This window comes from Musa acuminata, chromosome BXJ1-5, assembly GCF_036884655.1.
Source record: "Musa acuminata AAA Group cultivar baxijiao chromosome BXJ1-5, Cavendish_Baxijiao_AAA, whole genome shotgun sequence".
Lineage (NCBI taxonomy): Eukaryota > Viridiplantae > Streptophyta > Magnoliopsida > Zingiberales > Musaceae > Musa > Musa acuminata.
Window position 1 is genome coordinate 29,986,415 of NC_088331.1, and position 13,695 is coordinate 30,000,109.

At 33.6% G+C, this 13,695-nt stretch overlaps 1 protein-coding gene across 1 annotated transcript; it reads left to right on the forward strand.

The window, feature by feature from the left end:
* The first annotated feature begins 8,914 nt into the window (after nt 1-8,914).
* LOC135674109 (chitinase 6-like) lies at nt 8,915-9,960 on the forward strand. The gene is made up of 2 exons (XM_065183581.1): nt 8,915-9,347; nt 9,427-9,960. The coding sequence occupies exons 1-2, from the start codon at nt 8,945-8,947 to the stop codon at nt 9,837-9,839; spliced, it is 816 nt and encodes a 271-aa protein (XP_065039653.1). The 5' UTR covers nt 8,915-8,944; the 3' UTR covers nt 9,840-9,960.
* The last annotated feature ends 3,735 nt before the right edge of the window (nt 9,961-13,695 follow it).

The window sequence follows — 13,695 nt, forward strand, 5'->3', positions numbered from 1 at the left end:
TAAAAAAATTATTTTATTAATTTTTTATTTTGAATCTTTTGTATCTTACTAATTAATTGGTATTAGATTATGTAGCCTTATCCAGTTAAATAAAATATATTGTGGATATGATTAGATTCTGATTATGGTTATCGATCAATAGAAAGGAAGTCCAACTATAATATGATTTCTTAAGAGATGACATTGATGAAATGGACTCTTCTAATTATTTATTTTAGACACTTTGCTCTCATCTACAAAATAGATAATAACTCCTAGGGACCATATACACAATATGAGAATGATTAAATATACGGATAAATAGATATATTATCGAGAGATTATAGATTTTCTCTCATCATTCTTTAGTTACATGTACAAATCAATAAGAGATTACAGACATTCTTTCAAATATCTTTTGTCCCTATATTCATTGTTCATAGGAAAAGAAGAGAAAACAAGTTTAATTCCTTTGCACATCACTATACTCATTGCACACTTCAGCCTCCGACGAACGTATCCTTCACATGCCGAAGAGAAAGTTTCAATGCTCCATGGCGCCGAGTTTCGGTCGCCTTGGGATGGCCACGAACATTCCATCGTCCGCATACAAGCCCATGCATGAGTACCAAATTCTTCGAGTTAGCAATTCCCCTCACCTCTGTGAGCTTTGCATAACTCTTTTGGTCGTTGAGCAACTCATTCCACCTTGCATGGTCTCATTCTTGCCAAGCGCCTCGCTTGCCTAGAGCACCATCAAGTATAGTTGTCAACGTTGAGCCGTAGCTCAAACTCAGCCATCCCAACCTTTGTGCGCTCCAAATTCTTCCAGGCTTACCTGTTCTCGTGGTGCCTCTTGCGCGAAGGGTTGGCCATTCCTCTGAATGCCAATCTCAGATGCCCGCTCCTCTGAGCGACTCTTTTCCCTACATCTCCATACCTGTTTTCCCTCAAACGGTCGCGCGTGTGCTGATTGCCCTCAACGCAGCCCCGCTAGGTCCCCCACGTTTGCATGTCAAGTGTTTCTATGAGTGCTTGTCCCAGCTCTGATACCATATGACACGGACTTAGCTGGTTTTGCCTAAGTCGTGCGGCACCCTCGCGCGTCCGTCCGCAAAAGTCAGCCTCCCCGAAGCCTCCCATTGTCCCTTAGGACCAACAAAAGAGAGAATGGGTTAAAGAGAATGCCTCAATCGGGATCCACAAGCAAACATGTCCGAAAAACACTTCATAGACAATGCAAATTACAAACATACTTTACAAGCTCTGAACAGTGGCACAACAAAGGGTAAAATGGTCCATTATAGACCGAAAAGCTCTCGCACGTGTCCACATGACACAACCTTTATTTACAAGCCTAAAGAGGCCACCAACCCAACTAAAATGGGACTTATAAGCCTTCGGCTGCCCCTCTACACGTTGTACAAGGCATGAACATGCCAACAGACACAGACAGATATAAGCATTACATCAAACATCCTGTTTCAAAGTTTGTCCGTGACAGCCTGTCACTGTTAGACATTGATAGTGCTAGGTGGTGCCACCGCCCAGCTCTCGGGTGCTAGGCGGTACAACCACCCAGTCTGGCGGTGCCACCGCCAGACCCTTCGGTTCACTTGTTGGGTTTCAAATTTAGCCCAAACTAAATCTAATTTTGGGCCCAGTTGGCCCCTAACCAGGATATAGGATTATCTCTTAATCCTAATCCTAATTACAAGTGAACTACATAACACAAAAACATCCTAAACAAGTTTTCAACCGTGAACATAAAGTCTTGTTCCGGTGAGCTTTCGGACGAACTTCTTCCGACGGACTCCCAGCAAGCTCCCGAACTTGTGATGACTTTAACGAGTAGCCGAGCCTTCTCGATGATCTCCGTGAACCTCCGACGATCTCTTTGGCGAACTTCCGAAAATTCCGACAGGTTCCCGATTTCTTCTTGGATGGTTCCGGCAGCATCTCTGACGATTCTTCGGACTCTTAAACGTCCATCGAACTTGACTTCGGTATACTTGCTTTGTGTTTTCTGGTTATCGTAGTTAATCCTGCACACTTAACTCAATAATATGGATTAGATCAATTAACCCATCAATTGATTTTATCATCAAAATCCGAGATTCAACACATTTTACATGTGATAAATAAAAATTTAATTATTGTTCTTGGATATTTATTCAATTATATATATATATATATATATTAAAATTATAAAATAATATTTCATTATGGTTACAATTATCATATGAGTTTTTTTTATGCTGATTAATGTTCAATACATATTACAATTATTATTCTATTAATAAATTATCTTGAGATAAATTATATTAAAAAATTGATGAATATTATTATAACTTATATCTCTAAGTTTTATCTGATTAATAGCTACCAAAGTAGCTTAAGATAATAGGCTTATGAAATATAATTTATAATAATAAAACTTCTAGACCAATAACTTATAAAATTACATAAAAGAATTAGTCCTAAATGATATTAAGAAAAATAATATTTATACACATAATTAAAAGATTTAAATAATCTTAAAGAAAAATATACTTCGAATAATTATGTGATAGGATAGGACGATGTTGTTTTGGAATATCCATCAGAAGGTAGCAATACTATTCTACGAGGATGGTATCAATTCTTTATAAATAATTTTGTGCTAATAGTAGACATATCAATATTTCACCCAGAGGTGAAATAAAAATAGATATGATATCAATAGTTCAACAATAACTAATAACTCAAATCATTAATATTATATTACAATGGTACTTTTTTCATTATATTCTTATATATATCTTTATATTTTTTTAATTAAATTATTATAAATAGCTTGAGTATATATGTTCGACCTTGATCAAATTAGTTGAAAGGATCATACACTTAACTACTAAAAATTCTGTAAAATAAATAATTGAGATAACTAACCAAGAAAAGTCTAAGGATTTAGTTTTATAATAATTACCAATAATATTTAGACTTCATTATAATTTATAATTAGTACATTAGAATATTTTAAATATAAATTTAAATTTACTGATAAGTCATTGACTAACATATTAATGGAAGAACTGAATGAAATTTAGTATGATAGTATTTGAGAAATTCAAGATTATATCTTTAATATGCTTGATAAAGTTGTAAGTTCAAGAATATAAATGTAGTTGAGTTTTTTCTCTTATAATTTATTATTAATTTTATTTCTTCCTAGTTTGACTCATTTAAAATTTACTATAATAAAATTAAGGATAAGTGAAACTTAATAAGGTGATTAGTATATGTATTTAGAAATAATTAAGATTAAAGTATGAAAGACTAATAATATTTTGGTACTACTCAAGGAGTGGGTAATAATAAAAGAAAGTTGAAGTATACATCACCTAAGTTTATAAATATTATATAAACTCATAAAAAAAAATTTACAATAAAATGCTACTTTTGTGATAAGAAATGTTATGTGAAAAAGGACTATAGAGTTTAGTTCAAAAGAAAAATGTATAACTCTGACTTTTATATGTTTCAAATCAAACGTTATAGAAATTCTATTTTATTACTTGGTATGATTCTGACACTTCAACATATGTTACTAATAATAGAGATTCATTTTAATTTACAGACAAAAAGAGATCGAAATATTCATAATTACAATGAATTATCTTAAAGCAAAAGCGATAGTAGTTAGTACTTATTGCATATGCTTGAAGACGATTTGATGGATATTTAGGATACATACTATATACTTCCAATTTTAGAAATTTGGATTCTATACTTAGAATTATCAAGATATTGTTTTTCCCTTGGTAGTCTTACGACTATTGACATATTTAGGTATACATAAATAAAATTAAAAGACTATTGATAAGAAAAGTCAAAATTATTAGATATGACAAGGGTAATAAATTTTATGATATTTATGATGAACTCAATCATAATTATTTATATATATATATATATATATATATATATATATATATATATATATATATATATATTTGCTAGATTCTTGAAAAAGTATGATATTTGTTTTCGGTATGATTTATCAAATGTGCCAAAACAAAATAGGATTCCTAAAAGGTAAAATCATACTCTTATTAATATGATTAGGAGCATGATGAATTATTCTTCTATACTCGAATCAATGTGAGAAGAAGCTCTAGTTATATATATATTAAATAAGATTTCTAGTAAGTTAATTCTATTAACTTATTTTGAGTTATGGATTGATAGAAAACCCAACTTAAGATATTTATATATTTAGGATTATCCTACAAATATAAGGGTATTAATTCAAATAAAAAATAGATTTAAGGATTACTTTTGGATATTTTATTATTTATCCAGAATAATTCAAAGGGATACATATTATATTATCATAATCATAGTACGAGAATAATTGAATCTAATAATGCAATATTCCTAGAAATAACAAATGAGTGAAAATCTCAAAAATTTAATCTTAATATTGATGAGACACTAATTGATATTGTTTTATCATTTAAGATATTATTGTTACTCAAATTATTAAATGATTTGATAAAGACAAATAAGAAAATAACATTAGTAAACACATATAATATTGATGTTGCTGCCAATGATCTTGTAGAAAACCACAATCAATATTTTTGAGAATATCTCAAAAGGGAAGAAAACTTATTATTTATTATTATTATATGATATGTCTACAAGACTTAGATTGTGATATAGGAATCAAAAAAATCCCTTATAAGTTATTAAAAGTAATGATTATAAAAAATGATACGATGCAATTAAAGAAGAGTTAAAATCAATGAGCCAAAATAGTATTTGAGAACTCGTCAAATTATCCAATAAATAAAAAAGAGTCTGTTATATAAATATAACTCAAAAGATAATATCAAATGATATAAAACCCAGACTTATGATCAAACATTTTACTTATAAAAGAATTTATTATATAAATAAACTAGTGTATATTTAAGAGGAGTTTTACTCATAAAATATTTTACTTATAAAAGAAAAGTTAAAATTAATGAGTTAGAATGATGTTTAACAACTTATCGAATTATCTAATAATTATAAAAGAGTCTATTATATAAACTTCACTTAAAGAGCAATATCGAATAATATATAAATCAAACTTATGGTAAAAGGTTTTACTCATAAAGAATGTATCAACCATAATAAGATATTTTCTCTAGTTTTTTTTAATAAACCCGTTAAGAATCATTATGATATTAGTGACTCATTATGATTTTGAATTATATCATAAGGATTTGAAAATAAATTTTCTAATCTAGATTTATATGTGTTAACTTAAACTATTGGAAGCGAAAATGAAAGAAATATAAAATTTGATATGTAAATTTAAAAAAATTATTTATGATATTTAACAAGCTTCTAGACAAAGGTATATATAGTTTCTTGATTTTATTACTTCTTTTAGATTTAAGAAAAAAATACTATTGATCAACATTTATATTTGAAGATTAGTGGAAGCAAGTTTATTATATTAGTCTTATATATGAATAATATTATACTTACCAACATTAATATTAGTTTATTATACTAAACTAAAAAAAATTTTACTAAAAATTTTAAGATGATTGATATGTGATATAGCCATTTAGTCCCATATTGGTTGAGGGATATGGGAACCAAGGGCTCATAAGTCTACAATGTCTCATTTATCTTTAAAGGTTCTTTTTGGAGCTCACGGGCTCTCCTACGAGGGGGATCATTAATAAGACTGTTTAGTCCTATATCTTTGTTCCTATACTCTTTAATCAATATGGGATTAAACAGTCTTATTAATAATAAAAGTAAAAATTTTTAATAAAATAAGAAATTTTTTTAAATCACTTTAAAAATAAATAAATAAAAATATTCTTTATGTATACATAGTTAGAAATATATTATATGCTTAAACCTATTTCAAATCATATATCAATTTTGTAGTTAAAATACTAGGTAGATATTAGAGTTATCCAAGAATAAAACTACTAAAAAGCTATAAAGAAAATAATAAAATATTTAGAATGGATGAAGAATTATATATATATATATATATATATATATATATATATATATATATATATATATATATATATATATATATATATATATATATATATATATATATATATATATATATATATATATATATAAAAGCTTAAAATGATAGTATTTTTAAGTGTTGATTATGTAAATTGTCTCGATAATAAGAAGTCCACTTTACGATTTATATCTATATCAATTGAAGGGATAATTTATAAATAAAATAAAATAATATATTATTATATTATTAACAATAGAAACTGATTTTGTGACATGTTTTGAGGCTACTAATTAAGTTTGATAACTATGAAATTTTATCTCATGATTTGGTGTGGTCAGACTCAATTGTCAAATCACTGAATATACTTTATAACATATTATAATAGATTTATTATCTAAGAATGATAATTACTGTTGTAGCTCTATATATTATGGTATAAAGTATTTGATGATCAGAGAAAAAGAGTTTAAAAATAATTAATGTCAATTAATAACTTGAGTTTCACTATATTAATTGTTGATTCATTCACTTGGACTTACAACCTAATATGTTCGAAAGAACATGTTCATTAGGTTTATAAGCAACCTATAAAATATATGATGATACATATTTGAGTAGATATTAAAATTAATATTTTTGTTTACATATTTAAAGTTATTTATTTTTACTATCTTGTTCACATTTATATGTATACATATTATGATTGAATATGATGATATGATTAACTTAATAAGATAAATTATAAATGTCATTTTGGACGAAGGATTAACATTATTGTAGTACATAGAAGTATGACATTAATGACATACAATCGCTATGACTTGTATAGCTAGTCAGACTTAATATTGTATTATTATATTTATTCGATTTATTAGTATTTTTTAAAATTTATGCATATATAATTGATTTTTAAAATTCAGAATCCAATTAGATAAAATTGCTTTAAAAAAATTATTTTATTAATTTTTTATTTTGAATCTTTTGTATCTTACTAATTAATTGGTATTAGATTATGTAGCCTTATCCAGTTAAATAAAATATATTGTGGATATGATTAGATTCTGATTATGGTTATCGATCAATAGAAAGGAAGTCCAACTATAATATGATTTCTTAAGAGATGACATTGATGAAATGGACTCTTCTAATTATTTATTTTAGACACTTTGCTCTCATCTACAAAATAGATAATAACTCCTAGGGACCATATACACAATATGAGAATGATTAAATATACGGATAAATAGATATATTATCGAGAGATTATAGATTTTCTCTCATCATTCTTTAGTTACATGTACAAATCAATAAGAGATTATAGACATTCTTTCAAATATCTTTTATCCCTATATTCATTGTTCATAGGAAAAGAAGAGAAAACAAGTTTAATTCCTTTGCACATAACTATAACTTTTGAACGTGACAACGATGTGCTCACATATTAGATAAAAAATACGCTCATAGATTAAATAAAAAAATTTTAAATGATATCAAAGATACACATTGTAAATTTAGATATATTATTATTTAATTTTAAAATTTGATATTAAAATTTTTTATATAATAATAATATATTATAATTCTTATGCTTACAATCTCGATGGAGGCATGGAACACATTCCGAAGCCACCATCCAGCTTTCTGTTTTTTTTTTTTTGTTCTTAATTAGAAATCCCAACAAGTACTCAAAATATGATATTCCCTTGTATTATAATCTTATCCAAATTATAAATTATTTTAATATTACTACACAATATCACTGACTTTGGATCACAATTTCGGTTTCAGGTCCTCGAACCTCACAATGGAAACATTGGAAGCTCTCAATCCCTGAATCCTACCAAATCACAACAGAAAGGGTAAAATAAACCATAACTCAATCAAACAATCACCTTGGATGATTACCATAATTTAAAAGTTCATAGTGTAGCAACATAAGAATATTTGGAGTATTTTGGTAATCTTAAAATAAAAAAAAAGCTAAACAATCTAGAGTATTTTGGTAATCTTTAAATACCCCTTCAAATGACAAATCTAGAGTATTTTGGTAAAAATAAAAACAGGTAATTCTGGTTGGGAACCAACATGGCTTTCGATTCCAAAATTTGATAGAACTGAAACCGCCCATTTTAAAACAAGGATCCGAGCTACACATATGTGATGTTTCATCTCCTACCGCAATGCAATTTCTTCATGCATAAGTTTGATTAGTGCAGTTCCATATCACTCTTTCATTGATCCAACCTGCATGTCAGCTACGAACTCTTTGACTTCGGTTCGAAATTAGAATCTTTTGGAATCGGTTCCATTTTAATTCCAAATTCGATATTATTATTATTATTATTATTATTATTATTATTATTATTATTATTATATATATATATATATATATATATATATATATATATATATATATATATATATATATATATATATATAATATACTGCTGCAATGCAGTTTCTTCTTATGATTGATGCAGTTCCGTATCACGGTCCAGCATGCAAGGGAATTGAGCCTCCATGACTTTGGCAAGTTGTTGTCAAATGCTGTTCGGCATGGATGGACTAAGTAAGAAGTCTTTGATGGCTTTTGCCCTGTGCAGCATTGACCTTGTCAAATTTTGGCCAAAATTTGATCTACATTAAGTAGCAGAAGCTGACATTTTGATGGCTACTTGGAGTTCCGGAACGTCGTTGCCTTGTTTTGCATTGGTTCTCGGTCACTGTCACGTTATTGTTTTTGCAATTTGTTGACCGGTAGCTTCACGTCTCGCATGCAAAGATTGGTTGTTTCGAATGAACCAAGTCTGGTCAATCTGATGAATACTCCACCAAACCGGCTTCGACAAGCCATCATTAAATCCGTCTCCTCTCCTCCCTCTCTATAAATACCTCACGAGCAGTGTTCTACTTCCATCATCCCCAGCAATGGCGGTACACAACACGACGATGCTTTTCCTGGGCCTCCTCTTGGCCGGAGCCATCGCGGTGGCCGCCCAGAATTGCGGCTGCTCTGCCGACCTCTGCTGCAGCAAGTACGGCTACTGCGGCACCGGCGACGACTACTGCGGCGACGGGTGCCAGTCGGGACCGTGCTACTCCTCCTCCCCCCCCTCCAACGACGTCTCGGTGGCCGACATCGTGACGCAGAGCTTCTTCGACGGGATCATCGGCCAGGCCGACGGCGGGTGCGCCGGCAAGAGCTTCTACACCCGCGACGCCTTCCTGACCGCAGCCGGCTCCTACCCGACCTTCGGCCACACCGGAACCGCCGACGACTCCAAGCGCGAGATCGCCGCCTTCTTCGCCCACGCCACGCACGAGACCGGACGTGAGTTCTCGACTTGCGTGCACGCATGCGATCGTTCCTTCAAGTACTTGTCGCATCGATGCTTACTTCTTCTCTGCAGACTTCTGCTACATAGAGGAGATCGATGGCGCGTCGAAGGACTACTGCGACGAGAACAACACGGAGTGGCCGTGCATTGCGGGGAAGGGCTACTACGGCCGCGGGCCGCTCCAACTCTCCTGGAACTACAACTACGGACCCGCCGGGCAAAGCATCGGGTTCGACGGCCTGAACGCGCCGGAGACGGTGGCCAACGACGTCGTCGTCTCCTTCAAGGCCGCCCAGTGGTTCTGGATGAACAACTGCCACTCGGCCATCACGTCAGGCCAAGGATTCGGAGCCACCATCCGGGCGATCAACGGCGACCTCGAGTGCGACGGTAAGAACACGGAGACGATGAACGCTCGCGTCGGATACTACAAGGACTACTGCAGCCAGTTCGGCGTCGACCCTGGAAGTAACCTCACTTGCTGAGCGCCGAATTGCTACTGCTTACAAGCGGTGATGGGGTAATAAAAGCTTTGCTGCAAGTGTTTGTGGCGTGCTATATATTGGAATATGTAGTACAATAATGGGAAGGAGATAAATTCATATATGTACCCTTTCACAACAAATATATATATATATATATATATATATATGTTATAGTACTGTTTCAACAACAATAATATGCAAGTAATTGCATGATTCGAAACAGATATAATCTGTCAGAACTTATGAAGCTGTAATTACTGGGATATACTTTTTGGGTCGCAGAAGTAGCTATGTTAGAACTTATAGACCTTATCGGATAATTTTTTTATACTTAAAATATTAGTTTGATATTTATGTAACGTGACTCGCTATCTTAAATTTAATTAAAAGTCCGAAATCTCATTTTTACAATTTTTTACATAAGAAATACTGATCCGAGAATAGTGTGCCTAATTTATTAGATAACTTATTTTGATGAAATCATTTATCATAATTGATAAAGATATTTATTGTTGACACACTTTGAAGAAGTAACGAGTGAAAGCAAACCAAATTGTAATTAGACTATCTATTAGGGTTCATTTGACTTGGTTCTATGACTTCAATAATTTAAAACCATCATCATAGACTAAGACGAAGGGATCGAAATATTTTTCGATTCTTTTTACAGAAACATAAAAAAAAAGAGTTGTGAAGAGATGTTGAAGGTGTACTCTAGTTCCTGAAAGGCGTGCAAAAGTAGCTACTTGCACATCAAACTCCCACCTTTCAGGCCTAGTCAACCTGAAGTTAAAGAAGTAAGAATATTGTACAATAACATGTGATATGGCTAACACCAGACGATAACTGGTTTTAGTCTTTCTTCCTGCATGCATAATAGTTCATCAGCTTCGAGTGTCCTTTGGAAATACCTGCCAGGAACAAATGTAAACGAGCCTTTCACATATCCAAGATAGTAGGGTGAGATTGATGGGGATATAAACAGGAATAACCTTTGTATAGGAACAAATACTAGAAGACCAAAATACGCAGCGGAATAAAATGGAAACACGATCAAACAGAACACCAAGATATACGTGGAAAACCCCTTCAATGTGAAGGGTAAAAACCACGGGGCAAACTAGAGATAATCCACTATGAGAATAATGAATGTACAAATCTCAATCTCTTGCCCAAAACCATAGCAACAACCACAAGAGAATAACTGGGATATAAGGATCACGTCACTGCCCACAATATCTAAAACCTCCCCAAGTAATCACAGCAAGAGTCTACTGTAGATTTGATCTAACCTGAGATGAGAACACTACTAGATGATTGAGAACAGTCTCTCTGCGTTGTCCTTGTCTTCTTTCCTTTCTTTCTCTTCCTTTTCTGCCTTGTTCTCATTCTTCTCTTTGGAATCTCGTGACTCCAAAGATCTGCCTCGTTGCTGCCTTTTTATAGCTTTAATCTGCCTCTAAAACGCAGCCACCACACCCCCCTAATCTTAATTAGGGTTAGGTTAAGAGGGGGTGTGGGCTGTGGGCTGATAAAGCCAACATGGGCTGAATATGGGCCATCAGCCCAACAACCTCCCCCTTCAGCCCATAAGGGAGGCTGTCCCATGACTCCTCAATGTGAAGCCATGCCGACCAGCTGTCGGCATATCTCCTGTCTTTCTTTTGGTAAGGTCTTCGTCAACATGTCTGCTCCGTTGTCATTTGTATGAATTTTCTGAAGCTGCAACTGCTTCTCTTCAAATACATTTCGAATCCAGTGGTATCTGACATCTATATGCTTTGACTTGGAATGAAACATTGGGTTCTTACACAAATGGATGGCACTTTGGCTGTCACAATGCACCACATAATTTTCCTGTTTTAGCCCCAATTCTTGTAAGAATTCTTTCATCCATAACATTTCTTTGCATACCTCTGTAGCAGCAATATATTCTGCTTCTGTGGTAGAGAGTAATACATCTTTGTAACCTGGATTGCCATGACACAGCTCCCCCTGCAAAAGTAAGTACATAACCTGAAGTAGAGTTCCTCGTATCTATATCTCTTGCCATATCTGCATCTGTGTAACCTGTTAACACAGGTGGTCCACCTCCAAAGCTTAAACGAACCTTAGAGCTCCCTTTGAGATATCTAAAAATCCACTTCACTGCTGTCCAGTGCTCTTTGCTTGGATTTGCAAGAAATCTGCTAGTAACACCCACTGCATATGCGATGTCTGGCCTCGTACATACCATTGCATACATTAAACTTCCAACTACTGAAGCATAAGGAACCTTTTGCATTTTCTCCTTCTCCTCATCACTTGACGGACTCTATTTTGAGCACAACTTGAAGTGACCTGCAAGAGGAGAACCAACTGACTTAGCATTGCTCATACTGAATCTTTCCAATACCTTCTCGTTGTATTTCTCCTGTAACAACCAAATCTTCTTGTTTTTCCTGTCACGAGAAATCTGCATGCCTAGTATTTGCTTTGCTGGCCCCATGTCCTTCATTGCAAAAGACTCACTCAGTTCCTTCTTCAACCTGTCAATTTTAGACATATCTTTCCCAAGAATAAGCATGTCATCAACATAAAGTAAGAGAATAATAAAATCCTCACCAAACCATTTGATGTACACACAATGATCTGAAGCCGTTCTTTTGTATCCATTTTCTATCATAAATGAATCAAACTTTCTGTACCACTGTCTTGGAGCTTGCTTTAGCCCATACAAGCTCTTTTTCAACTTGCAGACAAAATTATCTTTACCTTTGACTTTGAAGCCTTCTGGTTGCTCCATATAAATTTCCTCCTCCAAATCACCATGAAGGAAAGATGTCTTCACATCTAACTGCTCAACCTCCAAGTCCTGGCTAGCAGCAATACCAAGAGCAACACGAATAGAAGACATTTTAACAACAGGAGAAAATATCTCTTCAAAGTCAATACCTTTCTTTTGACCAAAGCCTTTCACAACCAATCTTGCTTTGTACTTTGGTTGAGAACAATATTCTTGAGTCTTCAACCTAAAAACCCACTTGTTCTTCAAGGCCTTCATTCCATTTGGTAGCAGCACCAAATCATAAGTGTGGTTCTTCTGAAGAGCATCCATATTTTCCTGCATAGCAACTAACCACTTCTCTTTCTGCTCACTCTCAATTGCTTCCTGGTAACTCTCTGGTTCACCTGCATCAGTAAGCATCACATACTCATCTGTAGAGTATCTTCTGGAAGGTTGATGTTGTCTAGAAGATCTTCTCAACTGAGGTTCTGCGGGAACTTGAAGGTTGATGTTGTCTAGAAGATCTTCTCAACTGAGGTTCTGCGGGAACTTGCTCTCCTACTTCTTCTTGCTCAACATATCCTGCAGGTAAATCAACATCAGGCTCTACACTATTTTCCTGCACATCTCCCCCATCACCCTGATATACTAGAGGAATAACTTGGTCACAATCTGCTAATCCTTCTACAGAGTCTTGGCTGGTGCCTTCTTCTTCAAATTCTCAAAGGTTTGATCCTCAAAGAAGACCACATCTCTGCTCCTGAACACCTTCTGCTTTTCTGGATCCCAAAGCCTGTAACCAAACTGATCATGTGAGTAACTAAGAAAAATACATTCTTTAGACTTACCATCCAGCTTGGACCTCTCATTATCTGGAACATGTGCAAATGCACGACAACCAAACACTCTCAAATGCCTGTAGGAAACATCTTTCCCTGACTATACATGCTCTGCAATATCACCATCTAGGGCTGTACATGGTGATAAGTTGATCACATCAACTGCAGTCCTCAAAGCCTCATCCCAAAACCTTTTGGGTAGCTTGGCCTGTGAAAGCATACATCTGATCTTTTCCATGATGGTGCGGTT

What these genes read in the sequence shown, in the direction of transcription:
- LOC135674109 (XM_065183581.1), top strand. Translation starts at nt 8,945, where the DNA reads ATGGCGGTACACAACACGACGATGCTTTTCCTGGGCCTCCTCTTGGCC. An exon ending in CGCCACGCACGAGACCGGAC is followed by an intron (nt 9,348 to 9,426) that starts GTGAGTTCTCGA and finishes TCTTCTCTGCAG; the next exon opens with ACTTCTGCTACATAGAGGAG.